General features: G+C 41.0%; 1 protein-coding gene across 2 annotated transcripts in view; it reads right to left on the bottom strand.

Annotated features, from left to right (window-relative positions):
• Nucleotides 1–550: 550 nt before the first annotated feature.
• TNFSF13B (TNF superfamily member 13b) overlaps nt 551–15672 on the bottom strand; it is a 31581-nt gene continuing 16459 nt past the window's right edge. The window contains exons 3-6 of one of the 2 annotated variants that reach the window (XM_015473938.3): nt 14083–14139; nt 6216–6328; nt 5979–6129; nt 551–2541 (exon numbers count right to left, since the gene is read on the bottom strand). In XM_015473938.3, the coding sequence (XP_015329424.2) occupies nt 2429–2541; nt 5979–6129; nt 6216–6328; nt 14083–14139 (434 nt within the window). In that variant the 3' untranslated portion in view covers nt 551–2428. The remainder of the gene's footprint in view (nt 2542–5978; nt 6130–6215; nt 6329–14082; nt 14140–15672) is intronic. The other variant, NM_001114506.2, reaches the window with a different exon arrangement.

Genomic DNA, 15672 nt, shown 5'->3' with positions numbered 1-15672 from the left:
AAGTAACATTGAAAACTATTTTATGTGGCTGAATTCCACATCTGCTGACAAAATATGCTAAGTCATTTAAAAAGCAAAATGCTGCAAGCTGTAGATTACAAAAGCTTACAGCCCAAGCCTATCATTATGGTATTATCTTTATTTAACCTGTGCGTGCTTCAGTTAAGTCGCTTCAGTCGTGTCCAACTCTACAACTCTATGGATTGTGGCCTGCCAGGCTCCTCTGCCTGTGGGATTCTCCAGGCAAGAATACTGGAGTGGGTTGCCATGCCCTCCTCCAGGGGATCTTCCCCACCCAGGGATCAAACCTGTGTTTCTTACATTTCCTGCATCAGCAAGAGGGTCCTTTACCATTAGCTTCACCTAGGAAACCCTTATTTAACCCAAGTCCTAAGAAATATTTGATGTATAACTTCACATATATAGTATTGAAGTAAACAAATCCTTTTTGAAATAAAAAGACATATTTATGACTTCAGATACTTTGCATCACAAACTAAGACACATACACACACTAATCTATAATGTTTATCACTTATGCACCTAATTCTATCATTTCAGTCTTTTTAATGGAAGTATAATTGATTTACAACACTGTGTTAATTTCTATACGGCAGAGTGACTCAATTGTACACATATACACAGTTTCTTCCATACTCTTTTCCATTGTGGTTTACCACAGGATACTGAATATCATTCACTTTGTGTACCTAATTTTTATGACAACATTCAGTGTTACAGAGAGAAACCAAAAGATGGATGGTGTAAGACGAACAATTCAAAAACGAGGCAAAGGCACTGACGTGTTTTCTCTGGCGATCCGACTCGCAGCAACACTGAGAACACCTCTGATTTCCTCCTCGTGTCGAAGCTCCTACCCTGCCTATCACTTTTTTCATTATCATATTGTAAAACAAATAAATTCAGAACATGTTTTATTTTAACCCAAAAGCTGAAACTATAGGAATCAGAATGTTGAACAAAGTTTAATTTTAGACACAAAATACAAACGTTTGTTTTGAAAAAATACCTTTAAAAATATTTTAATGTAGACTGGGGAACAGTCGTGTAGACGAGGGTCTGTTTTTCCATCTGTTTAAACAATGAAGTAAACGGTATAAACTTACGACATTTTAAAAAGTGAAACAAGTGATGTTATAAAAGATAAGTAGTATGATATTCTCAAAAATGGCTCTTTATAAAATGAAAATCAGGACAATGTCTTCTGGCAGGTGATAATGGGGTCGCAAAGAGTCAGACACAACTCAGCGACTGAACAATAACAACAGCAACAATCTTTAGAACAAGCACATGGCATATACCCTACTCAGGATGCCAGGCACTTTAAGCACATGGCATATACCCTACTCAGGATGCCAGGCACTTTAAGCACATGGCATATACCCTACTCAGGATGCCAGGCACTTTAAGCACATGGCATATACCCTACTCAGGATGCCAGGCACTTTAATCAATCCTCCACTTCTGAAAAGCTATTAACATGACTATTTTTTAAAGGCTGGGATATGTGAACTACAATAGCAGCAGTTTAAAACAGAAGAATAGGAAATAAAGGGAAATAATATTACATTATTACAAATGTGTTTATTAACTTCTATGGCAGATTTTACTTTTACGTAAAAACAATGATGGTTACTTTTTTCAATGAACGTTTATATGCATGAGTTGAAATTATATTAAAAGTTTCCAAAGTAACTGAAATTAGCTGTAAAAAATACTCTGAAGTGTAGACACACGAGAGAATGATTGCCCTTCTGTGAAATATGTCACAGAGTGTTCCAGCGGGTAATACATAATATTAGAGCTAAAACTGCAAACTCAAAATAAACCTAAAAGACTTAAATAGTAACAGTATCCTATTTTGAGTCCGATTATCTAATACAATATTTAAATTTAAACTTTGAGTTACTTTTTCATGTATAGAATGCAAGATTTCTCTACCTTTTTTTTCTTCCATTTCCTCAGTATTAATAGAAGAAAAAGACAGGGTATTTAACATAAAAATAGAGGATAAATCCTGAGATTTCCCCCCAAATGTCACAGGCTCTGTTGCACAGTAAACAGTGGAATATCATTCTGGAAGAAACGATTATCACCCCTTTGAATCTTGTGCTTCTTCCAAGGCGGTAAGCACTAAGTTGTCCAACGTGGCATTATAGTGTAAGTCTTTCTAATTCTATTTTTCCGTAAATAGGCTCTAGTTCTCATAATTCACATGACACCCTTTGGCTGTGGTTGTCTGTTAAATTTCCTGTTTTGGTCGAGTTGCAGCAAACCAAAACAAATAGCTCCCAGAAAAGGCTATGGTAACTATTTTGTTTTTCCCTTTTGGTATTTCCAGTTAAGTGCTTTCTCTTTAGAGGCACAGAGAAGGGAAGAAAAGAGCCACACACAAGGTGTGAGCAGGTCACAGAAGCTTCAGGGCTCCGAAAAACGTGCCATCTCCATCTCGGGATATCTTAGCATCTTCCCGGGGTATTGCCAGTTGGAGTTCATCTCCTTCCTCCAGCTTGGCGATGCCTGGAAAGGAATGATTGGCGACAACTTGAAGCCATTGTGCAGGTGAAGAAGAGGGGAGGGCAGAACATTAAAGAAGACGACTTGGTTTTGGGAAAAAAAAAAAACTCACATAGGCATTCATTTTTCACATTACACCAGTGGGTTTCTAGACCAGTTATTATTCTATTTGCCTAACAATTAAAAAAAATAGTAAAAGAAATGAGCAGAAGGAGTTATAACAGACAAACGAATGTGTGGGGTTGGCCAGCATGTTCACTTGGGTTTTTCTGCAAGATGTTATGGAGAAACCCAAGGGAACTTTATGCCAGCCCAATATCACCTACTGTTGATAAAACAGAGAATCCAAATAACCAAAAGTCTAACTATAAGAAAAAAAGTTTAGTAAATCGTAGCACATCCCTAGATGGAATATTATAAAGCTAAAAGTGGCTCTGCTTCACTGGACATGGGAAACTTTAAAAAATAATGTTAAATAAAAATACAAAAATATGCACACACACACTGCATAGCCCTAAATATACTTTCAAATGGGCATATAATGTGTGAATTATTAGAAAGTAAAAAGCAAAACACTACTTATTAGCAAAACACATCTGCTAACAGAGTCTTTCTGTAGAGTCCAGACTATGGAATTTGGAGTCATTCAGAGCGCTTTTTATAGTCCTCTGTATTTTCTGTTTCCTTAAATGACCATAACCTGTCTTTAAAATCAAAAGTAAGAAGCTAATTAGCTTCTCAGAACTGATTAATCTGCATGTGCCTAATTTACAATAAGGTAGCCTGTGATTCAGGAATACAAAATGCAACTCAGGAACTACACTCAGGGTATCAGGTCATTCCTGACCCCATTTTAAAAGAAAAATATGAAGAAAAAAAATAAAGAGGAACGGGGGCAGAGAAGAAAACCAAGGAACAAACAAATAACACATTGACACAACTAAATTGTCAATACTCACAACTAATAATTTTAAAAGCAGGTGCATTGTTTCATGAGCAAGCCATGGAAGTATATTTACAGAAACACATCTACCTTAACCTCAATTCCTCTGTCAAGCCCCAAACACCTGGGTTTCCTCCAACTATAGCCAGTGAGTGTTTATTCCCTGAACATTTCAGGTATACCAGACACCTTCACAGACATTTTGGGGCAGTGATCAGAATGCCCAAGGAGTCATTGTTTTTTGATAACAGACCAAGACAGACAGTAACAAAAGAACTTAGATATTTTTAAGGGTGATGGGCATTCTTTCCGGATTCCCATGGCATTTGATCATTACATTGAGTAGTAAAAAAAAAGATTGAAGTGATTTGTTGAATGATTAGTAATTATCACAGATATTCAAGATAATCTAATAATTTGACAAAGGCTATAGTTCACACATCATTGCTGCTGCTGTTGCTGCTAAGTCGCTTCAGTCATGTCCGACTCTGTGCAACCCCAGAGACGGCAGCCCACCAGGCTCCTCTGTCCCTGGGATTCTCCAGGCAAGAACACTGGAGTGGGTTGCCATTTCCTTCTCCAATGCATGAAAGCGAAAAGTGAAAGTGAAGTCGCTCAGTCGTGTCCAACTCCTAGCGACCCCATGGACTGCAGCCTACCAGGCTCCTCCGTCCATGGGATTTTCCAGGCAAGAGTACTGCAGTGGGGTGCCATTGCCTTCTCCGCACACATCATTAGGTAACAGTAATTCTCAAAGTCGGTGTAAACTAACTACTACTTTTCAAAGTAGGTCCTACTTAAATATTCAACACTGAGTTACTGGCTATTTCTGTTCTTCCAGATGGTAGCAATTGCTAATTTGTTAATGACATGATGAATAAGAATCAGTTTCATGCACAAGAAAGGTTCCTTGGTGTGATACTGGGCTCTTCAAATGGACCACTTTAATTTTTTTTCAGATTATTATGGAAACACTTTATACACCAATGTGTAGCTTTTAATGATTGTAAAACAAATTTTCTCTAGAACAGATAAAAACTGCAAACCTGAAATTTCCTAGAGAACACTTTTTGTAAATGATGCTAAGCTATCAGCACTGAGAAATATCTTTAAGGTCAAGTTATTTATTCTTAAAAAATCAGGCTAGGAAGTAACCTTGAGGAGCTGATGATCAGAAAAATGTATAAAGGAGTGTGTTGTAAAGCTCTAAGCGCTAATTAATGTAAGTAAACAACAGGCTGAAGTGACGTCCCCATTTATAGGTATTTTGCAACAAGAAATACTGATTACCACAGGCTGCGGGATAACAGTTCTCTGTGAAAATTAGGGAATTCAAATCTAAGCAAACTTCCTCAACACCCCGTCAAAGTTCTTTATGGCTATGGGTCCAGGATGACAAGCATCTGCATTATTATCTTTCTGTCTTGATTCCTGGTGCATTTGTCAGTAAGTGCCTTTGGAATACATAGCTTCAGAGCACACAATCAACCCCCACTCCCTGTTCCACACTGTCATTCACGCTGTCTGGAAAGGAAAACATTCCTTGAGGTCCTGAGTGGAGTTGTCAAAACCACCAGAGAGAAATAAATGTGTTTAAGGCAACTTTTTTTTTCAAGTACTGGCCTTGATTAGTTTGAAATTACCCCCAAATAAAAGGAAGGCTTTGATGGCAATTCATTTGGCTGAGATGGTTGGATGGCATCACTGACTCAATGGACATGAGTTTGAGCAAACTCTGGGAGATTAGCAAAGGACAGGGGAGCCTGGCAGGCTGCAGTCCATGGGTTCCAAAGAGTTAGACAGGACTTAGCAGCTGAACAATAACTGAAGGCAATCACAGCCCAAACAGACCTGAAATGAAGATAGCCTGCATGTTCCCTTTCTTCTCCAGTCCTTTGGCCCTGAGTTGAAAGGCAGGCTCGGTCCTACCCTTTAGCGTCCCAGCTGTTTCCATCTGGTGTCCACTGACCCCAGAAGAGAAATGGTGCCCTTGGATCTGACATTCAAAACTGGCCAAAGGGCATTTCTTCCACAGGAGGGAGGTAAGGAAGAGGTGAGATTCCGTGACTCCCACTCAGGCAGACTGGCTGATTTAAACCAAGTTCTGGAGCTGCTCAGCTGTGCAGCCCCAGACAACACGTGCTACATCTCTGTGTCTCAGTGCCCACCTCCCTTTTTTAAGGAGGATTACAGCAGGAAGCGCGGATGGATGTGCCTGGCACAGGTCATCATTCTCTTATGATGCAACCACTCTTATCACAGCTCCAAGAAAACAAGCTTGTTCTAGAGTGGGTCAGTGTGAAGCTACTGCCCTTTCTAAACGTATATAAAAAGGATAAACTTATTAATAACCAGTTAGCTAATAATTAATGAAAATCTAAAGTAATGATTGCATCTGTCTCTATCAAAACAGACTAACTCATCATCCAAGACCATAAACACCACACAGTATACGGAGGAATGTCTTTCTGTCTATGTTTATAGAACTATTATTTACCAGCTGAGTAACAGGAATTATTGGGTAGTGTTTCAGGCATGTTTTGAATACATCGAAACAAAGTCACCAGACTCAGTTCGTCCCCAAAGACATGGACTTTTTTCCTCTGTATTAGGTGTCCCATGGCAAAGGTGTTATCGGTGTATAAAACCTGAGGAACAAACCAAAGAACTTTGTCAGAAGTCAGCACGAAACAGGGGCATTGGACAGCGGCGGCGGGTTCAGGGTCAAACCTACCTGACCGTAGATAAAGAAGTAGCCTGTCTCTTTGACCAAAATTTTATTCTCTTTTTCTTCTAGGGCTCTTCCTCTTTTAAAGCTGAGAAGCCAAGGAACAAAGGTGTACGCTCCTACAATGAAGAGAATGGTTTTTAAGGGAAAAGAAAACCCCTGAGAAACGCAGTTTTTCACCTCCATTTGAAACAGAGCAGGACTCCAGGACCCTTGCCCCCCGACCGTGTCCCCTGCCTGCCTTTTTTCCATGGAAAACTTTTGTCAAAGATTAAGTTTAATCAGAGAAGTGAGAAATGCTGCAACAAAGGAGAACAGTCTAAGGAGACTAAATAGTAATAGTCAGTAGGCACTGTCAGGGACCTTCAGCTCTTTCTCAAGGGCTACAGATCATACTCTGAGCCACATCGTGTGAGCCGTCTTACAGATACTGAAACCCCAGGTGGAGGAGTTGGCTAATGATGACCAGACCGTACCCAGGACACGAGCTGCCCCAGTTCCGAGAACTGACCACAAAGAAATGGAACGAGTACGCCCGGGACTGAAGACTAACTGTACCTGAAATGACCAAGATGACGCCGGCCAGACCGCTGATGACCGCTCAGAATGACTTCAGAGATGGCTGTGCTTTTCTGCCTGTGGCCCCCCACCCCTGACTCTGTCTATAACAGCTCTCACCCGCTGCCTGTCAGCAGAGGGTTGGGGGGAGTCGGCCTTTGGACAGATGTCCACCACTCTCCTCCACAAGTTGCCGGCATCTGAAATAAGGCCAACTTTCCTTTCCACCAACTGGCCTGGTTTTTGGCTTTTGAGCAGTGAGCAGCCGGACCTGACTCACATACCTTTTGACAACATGCTTAGTCACTAACCTAAGTCTGAAACTTAGAGGAGAATTTCGTCTTTTAAAAAATGACCATCCTCTGGCGGTTTCTTAGCATCTTTTACATACTCCCCCAGGCCAGCTATGAGATACAGGAACTTGAAAGCAAGCGCTTCATATGTCATGTCTGGGGTTTTGATTCCTTCTGTATTTCAGCAACTTTCATAATAATGTCTAGTCTGGATGGGAGAGTTTGAGGCCAAAGAAAGGTCTCTGAATAACACACCGATAGAGATTTTCAGTTTCTATTTGAGTCTGTTGGGGAGGAGAAAAATTTTCCTCTGCCCTTCTTGGAGGGGGGTGGGTAGAAAGGAGAGAGGAGGCAGCAGGGAGGGGCCCTACAGCTCACCCCTCCTCTCCTCAGTTCCCACACAGGGGGCAGCCCGATCCCCCCAACTTTCTGTTCCCAAAGATGGTCTCTGAGAAACCCCTTCCTTTGGTGCAAACCCTCCAGTGCCACCCTGGGTAACGACAGTCCACCAATAAAGATCTCCCTGGTTACACAGAAGAGAGGTAACCTCATCATCGCCTGTTTTCATACGACATCATTTCGGGGAAAAGATTATAATGCCGTAGCTTTAAATTCTGTTTAGAGATCACATGCCCACAGCATTCTTTAAGGTAGAGTTCTGAAAATGTGAGGAAGAATTAATATCAGGGTTGTTATTATTAAAAATTATAAATACAAGCTGATGACTGAAGGCAATTATTTTCACGTTTTATTTGACATTCTAAGCACAGAGGCTTCTTGTCTGCCTTCAGAACCATACACATCTTAGAGTCCAACTTCTCTGAGCCTGGGGACTGCTCACGTTTGGTTCCCTGCTGTTTCCTCGGGGCCTTAAATGATGCCTGACCCAAAACAAATGCAGCAAATATGTATTTAAATAAATACTAACCATTGTGCTATGCAATTAGTCACTAGCGTTCCATGTTTTAAAAGCATCTTACTACCTGGTTACTGAATCTCTGGGAAATGAAACACTCTCCATCAGAGAGGTAATATGAACTCTTGACATGGAACACGTATTTCTAAGTCTGCACGCTTATGTTCTGACTAGACATATTTACTGACTACAAACTTTTTTTACAGTACTTTACATTGATCCTCTATTTCTCTACACCATACTTATACCTATTAAGTTAGTCAGTTCTTACCAAATCTCACCATTATATTGTCAGAAGAAAAAGAAAAACAAGTCCTTATTAGGCTTATATTCTTATTTTCTCTTTTATGTTTGGCACTTCATCTTATTTTGCTGGAAAAATTCTTGTTAGAGAGAATCATCTACTTGTTTTTATTAGTGTGTACATTTCTCGCCCAACCGTGCCCACATACATGAGAGCACTCATGCACACACACACACACACACATACACACACACGGATTACACTCCATCCAAGAGGCAAGAGTGATAAAGAATCCATCTGCCGATGCAGGAGACACAAGCGGTGCAGGTTTGATCCCTGGGTTGGGAAGACCCCTTGGTGTAGGGAATGGCAACCCACTCCAGTATTCTTGCTTGTAAAGTTCCATGGACAGAGGAGCCTGGCGGGCTACAGTCCACGGGCTATAAAGAGCACACATAGATCCATGTTGCTGACACTGAGGCCGAGGCAATGACCATCCCATAGTGACAGCCGGAAACCCAGGGGCCAAGAATGCAGCGAGCACACAATACGCACTCCAGCAATTTGTGCAGCTAAGTGAACTTTAAATTTAAGAAAATACACTAAAAAATCAACTAAAAGGTAAAGGGATTATAAACTTAATCATACATGATATGTTTCTACATATTAAAAATTACTTAGTGTTTTTTGCATGCTAGTTAGACCACGGATAGGTAAATGCTAACAAGAAAACATGCACTAAATGTCTATTCTATAGAAAGCTTCTCTAAGCTAGTAAGAATCACTTCGTACAGTAGATATTTAAGAATGTGGAAAGGAAAGATTTCAATGACCCCAGATTCTTGCACCTCCTCCTCGTACATAGAAAAGCACTAAAATCATTGAAGTGAGATATCTGTGCTTTTTCTTTGTGATTAGCAGTAATCTTTTGTTATTCCAGAAAAAAAAATTACATAAATCCAGGCTTCTGCCTTACTTTGAAATAGTCTCTCAGAGCTGTCTGAGAGGCTGTTTCCTGGGCTAGGCTATAGTTCTCAGTAAGACACTGAATAAACTCAACTCACAGTTCTTATATGGTAGGGTTTTATTTCAGTCAATGAAGGTAAATACTAGGAGCATTCATGCTTAATTTTGTTTTCAACAGCTAAAATACTAATATATTTTGGTATATAAAGTGTGAACTTCCCAGCTCCACGCAGCTTTAAATATTTGATGTATTTAAATGTCTTTGAAAACTTAACAAATTACTATGTACATTAACATGTGAAATTAAATTAAAATGACAGTATTCAAATATAAAAATAATTCACATGTATTTCTGAAAACGCCTGCTTTTAAGAGAGTAGATCTTTCCTGTTCTGATATATGTGAAAGACTTGTAGATAAATTTTAGAAGAATATATTTTTATAGGAAAATCGGATCTATTTTGCTAATATTTGTTTTTTATTCTATTTTATGAATAGGAAACGTCCTCCCAATTATTTATTCTTCCAGTGTTACTTCCTTAAATAATTGACCATAAATGCTCCAGAGAGCAGCTGTCAATCACAGCTATCACCCTTGACTACTTCTCTTGATTTTCTATTTTATTATCTTAAAATTCCTGGAAATAGTGTTAAAGGAGAAGAGATACTGATAATATTTTTGAAGACAGATGAAGTGAGCCAAGTCAAGGAATAGGGATTTACTTTTTACTTGAACCCACATGTCTGGCAGTGACATCCACAGGCATATGGCTTTGCGGCTGAGGCAGGACTAGGAAAACCCGCAGAAACAAATCAGACCGGCAGAGCCACGCAGGCTGGGCTGCCAGAGAGGCGATGGGAGGCCCGGCAGGGCTGTGCGCAGTGGAGAAGGATGGCGACGGCTGGGTTTTAGGAACACCGCTGTGGAGTTCCCAGGTGAGCAGAGCGCAAAACTGGAGTCAAGGGAACCAGCCAAGGTGAGAGAAGACGGGGTTTGTACTAGGAGGGTGAAATGGAAACGAAGAGAAACACATCAGTTCAAATTACATATATGAGGAATCGTCAATAAAGTTATGAGATTAATGCAGTGACTTCAAGGAAGCAGTCAAGAGTGACACCCAGAATTCTGGGTTGAACAACTAATGAACCAGCATACTGGAATAGGGAATACAGGAGGAACACCAGATGCGGGGGAGAGGTCTAGAGTTCACGCTGAGATGTCACCAAGGTACTCAGGAAGAGGCGCTCAACAGACAGAGGCATAAATAGGCTTGGATCTCAGGAAAGTCTACTGGACTAAAGATCTACATTGAGGCCATCACACATGGCTGTTAAGTGACAACACAGGAGGATTTGAGAGTGCAAAGAAACAAGAATGAAGATAAGGGGACTGTGCCAGAGGTCTGAAAAACGTCCACATTGAAGGAATTTTTTTTAAAGTTTAGAAAAGCAGTGGGTAAAAAAAGCAAGGAACGTGGCTGGAGAAACAAACCAAGAAAAGCACATGTTTTGAAAAGAAGGGAGGACTTCCCTGATGGTCCATTGGTTAGGAATCCACCTGTCAGTGCAGGGGACACGGATTCGATCCCTGGTCCAGGAGGATCCCACATGCTGCGGGGCAGCCAGGCCCGCGAGCCACGATGACTGAGCCTGCACTCTGGACCCTGCGCCCTGAAACAAGAGAAGCCACAGCAGAGAGAACGCTGCACGCTGCACCTGGAGAGCAGACCCCTCTCACCACAACGAGAGAAAGCCCGCACGCGGCAGTGAAGACCCAGCGCACCCGAAACCAAAAATCAACGATAAAATCTTTTCAGTAAAACGAGACTTATCAACTGTCAAATTCTACTGTGAGATTAAACCTCATCACTGCCTCTATGAAATCATTATGTTGAAAAACCAAAAGAGACTTCTGTTATCAACCCGACTGTGGGAATCCCCTCCCTCCTTTTCCACCTCCCGTAAGCCCTGTGCAAGGAACAGACTGATGTCTGTTGTCTGATATAGAGTCATGTCTATATCCTCCAAGATAACTCCAAGGCAGGCCGAAGCGACTGCGGTCACACCGAAGAAGAAGCCAAGGAAATGGTCAAGGGCCGGGGATGAATCTCTCATATACATGCAGGAATCTACAGGCAATACAGTGTCAGCTGTCAGCTAAGAGGATTCGGGAAATTAGGAGGGAAAAAAGCTCACTTAGATGAACATAAAAGCTTCAGAAGGGACACATAGACTCTGCACAAAGCAAAATGAGAGGGAAATAAAGAAAGCATTAAGAATTTGAGAAAAGTTGTAGAACTATAGGGAAAAAACAAAAAAACAAAAAAAACAGGTCAAGAATTAACAGCACAGGAACTTCTCCACTGGTCCAGTGGCTAAGACCATGCTCCTGATGCAGAGGGCCCAGGTTCAATCCCCGGTCAGGGAACTGGATCCCGCATGCCACAGCTAAGAGCCTGCAGTCTGCAATGAAGACAGAAGGCCCCACATGCCACAGTTAAGACCCGGCACAGCCAAAAAATAATTACCAGTGTATACATAATTAGAACCCCGAGAGACATAACTAAAGCAAGAAAAATTCAAGCAGAGCAACCACTTGGCATGATTACAGTCTTCAAAGGCCCATTATGTGTCAGGGAAAGTTGATTCAGAGGAGTGTCATTAATTTATTATTACAGCTGTAACAAATTACCACACACAGTGGCTTAAAACAACACACATTTATCATCTCCCATTTCAAACATCAGAAGTCTCATCAGGCAAAGTCAAACTGCTGGCAGGTCTGTGTTCCTTCTGAATGCTGGAATGTCCAGCCCTTGGCTCCCCCAGCTTCTAGAGTTGGCCTGCTCTCCTGGGCTTGCGGCACCCCCGTCCTCACAGGCAGCCGTCTCCTCACCCTGAATTCTGCTCTCACTGCCACCTCCCCTCCTCTGACCCTGAACCCCTAGCCCCCTCAAGAAGGGCCTCTGTGATTATCCTGGGGCCACCCCAGGAGAGAGCAATCAGCTTTCCCAGGATAGAGTCTAGAGCATGGGGTTGGTGGGGGTCTGGGAGATTAGATGGGGATGTCTGTGTGCTATACTCAGTGTCTGACTCTTTGTGAACCCAGGGACTGTAGCCCACCAGGCTTCTCTGTCGTGAGATTTTCCAGGCAAGAATATTGGAGTGGGTAGCCATTCCATTCTCCAGGGCTTTTTCCTGACCCAGGGATTGAACCTGGGTCTCCTGCATTGGCAGGCGGATTCTTTACCGCTATTGCCACCTGGAAACACCCAAGTCATCCAGGATAATATACCCAAATTCCTTATTTTAATCATATTTTCAAAGTCCCTTTTGCCAGATAAAGTAATAAACTTACAGGTTTCAGGGATTATGGTGTGGACATATTTGAGGAAATACGTTTCTACCTACCATAATACTTGATGTTGAATGTAAAACAAAATCAGTATTGCATTTTTAAGGTAAATAATTCTTTGTATAACCAGGCAACGTGTGTGCTAAGTGGCTTTGCTTCAGTCATGTCCAACTCTTTGCAACCCTATGGACTGTAACCCACCAGGCTCCTCGGTCCATGGGATTCTCCATGCTGGAATACTGGAGTGGGTTGCCATGCCATCCTTCAGGGGATCTTCCCCACCCAGGGGTCCAGCCTGCATTTCCTGCATGTCCTGCATTGGCAGGCAGGTTCTTTACTATTAGCACCATCTGGGAAGCCTCAACGAGGCAGTATCTTGAGACAAATGACAAAGAAGAAACACAGCAGACCAAGATTTCTAGGATGCAGTCAAGTAGTACTGTGGAAATGTCCACACACACCAACGTTTATTTACACGATCGAGATTGACTGGAGTCACAACTCATCACGTGGCAAAGGGTCCACATAAGCCCCGGGACCCTCCAGGGAGGGTCAGCGTGGAGCGGCCACCGCGCCAGGAAGACCACGGCTCTGTGAAGTGCAAGCTCACAGCGGAGGAGCAGCTGCATCCTTTACAGTGATGAACAGCATGTTTGGTTTTGGCCAAATGTGTAAAACAAGACTTTTCCAAGTTATAATTTTTCACTGGTCTTTTGAATCTTCTTCTGGCTCTATCTGAATTCTTAGGAGACAATTTGCTACCTAATAAAAGTTGCAAACATTGGACTTTGGAAAATGTCAAACAATAAGCAATAACAGAACTTCAAGTATTTTAGTATTGGGGTTGCATTTAAGATAAAATCACAGTGAAAAATACAGATGCAAGATAGATTTTACTTGTTCATTTGCTTGTTTTCTGTTTTCCCCTCATAGAAGGTAAATCCTGTGAAAATGAGGACTCACATACACATTATTCGCTGCTAAGCCCCAGTGCCCACACTGTAACTGGAAATTGTATGTTTTTAACCAGCACATGTAAGATATAAAGTAATAATTTCACACTGAAGGTTTATCACAAAAATGTTATTTATTTGTACATATTTTATACTTATTGATAAATAATTAATATAAATGTCTTTATGTTCAGTGTTATCTTCATCCTGTTAAAATATTCTATGACCTAATGTAACAGAGGAATGAATATTTCTGAAGATGATCTTGAGGCATTATAGAAGCCAAAATCATTTCTAAATAAATTGACTTTGATTTAGTACTAATTTTGCTTTATCACATGCTAATTATTTAAAATTTCTTAGTATTATGTCCTAAAGGTAATTCTCTCTGTTAGGTTATTATAGGAGCCTACATATTTATTCCCCAATTATTTTAAATGAATCTATTATCTTAAATCTGATTATAAGAAGTTTTGAGGCAGATCATTGATTTGAGGTGGAGTTCAAATACAGTTTTGGGGCATGAAATTACAGGTAATTGGACTGAACTGAATCCTAAGTGGGAAAGTCCCTGTGATGCTGGATTACCTTTTCGTATAGTGGGCGTGTCACTGTCTGCAATCAGCTGCAAGCAGTCTTGAGTGACTGAAAAGCAAAAATATATCATTTAGTTACATGAATAGAAATAGGGAACGAAGACGACCAAGAATACAAAGCTACAAACCCACTCTTCCAATGGCCCCTGATCAATCATATCAATACTTTCTCACTGCCTACGTGCTGTTCTTAAAATCCCTTTAGGAAATATGCCCACAGATCTCAATATAACTTCTACTTTAAATGCAATATGTATATACTTGAAATTCAAGTTTTAGAAAAACTCTATGCTATTGAAATATAGTAGTTTTAAAATTATTTTGCCAACAAGTGAAGTCCTGTCTGACTCTTTTTGACCCCATGGACTGTAGCCCACCAGGCTCCTCCATCCATGGAATTTTCTAGGCAAAAGTACTGGAGTGGGTTGCCATTTCCTTCTCCAGGGGATCTTCCCAACTCAGGGATCGAACCTGGGTCTCCCGCATTGCAGGCAGATGCTTTACCCTCTGAGCCACCAGGGAATACCATCTAAACAGTTTAGCTGAACTTCTTCTAAAACATACACCTGTATAGAAAGAAAGTTTAGCTACTGTCATTTGTTCTCCAGTTCCCTCAAATATACGAGCCAAATGATCAGATTCCTCTAAAATGATTTTTTGTTTTTTTTTAAAAAAATCTAACATTAAATCATAACTCACTAGTACTGAAAATACCACTATTAATATTACTGAAAATAATAATAATTGCTAACATTTATTGAGCTAGTATAAATCCAGGCGACTTCACAAAAATCCTAAGAATTACCTACTGGAAATTACATCTTGGAAAGTGTAAACAACTTGTCCAGTCCCCAGGGATAGACAGTGACAGGGCCTGAATTTAATCATGCCTCTTTCACTCTGGAGCCAAAGTCAGGCTTTTGGTAAAATGTTTGGGACTAGAAAGAGGAGAGCTATGACATCTTTTTAAGATAAAATAGAAGATTTCCCTAGGCAGCTGCATTAGCAGTAAAGCATCTGGGACACATCCACTCACATCTATTCACATTGCACATTGCATACAGAATATTCCACAGAGCGCATCAAAGAATATGCAGTATGAAAGTCACTCATTCGTATTCGACTCTTTGCAACTCCATGGACTATACAGTCCATGGAATTCTCCAGGCCAGAATACTGGAGTGGGTAGCCTTTCCCTTCTCCAGGGGATCTTCCCAACCCAGGGATCGAACCCAGGTCTCCCACATTGCAGGTGGATTCTTTAACCAGCTGAGCTGCCAGGGAAGCTCAAGAATACTGGAGTGGGGAGCCTATCCCTTCTCCAGCAGATCATTCTGACGCAGGAATCAGGTCTCCTGCACTGCAGGCGATGCTTTACCAACTGAGGAAAGCCCAAAATAATATATAGCTATTCTACTAAATGAAGACAGTGCCTTCAGGTTAAAAGCAAAATAGGTACTCTGTCTGTAGGAAAAGAAAGCACAGCAGTATCTATGAAAACCATGGAATATGGAGCTAAGTGTGCCTATTTTAAATTAAGAAAATATTAGTTTAGATTATTTTATACCACGCATCTTAGAGT

Source organism: Bos taurus, chromosome 12 (assembly GCF_002263795.3).
Source record: "Bos taurus isolate L1 Dominette 01449 registration number 42190680 breed Hereford chromosome 12, ARS-UCD2.0, whole genome shotgun sequence".
Classification (NCBI taxonomy): Eukaryota; Metazoa; Chordata; class Mammalia; order Artiodactyla; family Bovidae; genus Bos; species Bos taurus.
Note: the sequence above shows the minus strand (reverse complement) of the source record. Positions and strands in the feature narration are given on the sequence as shown.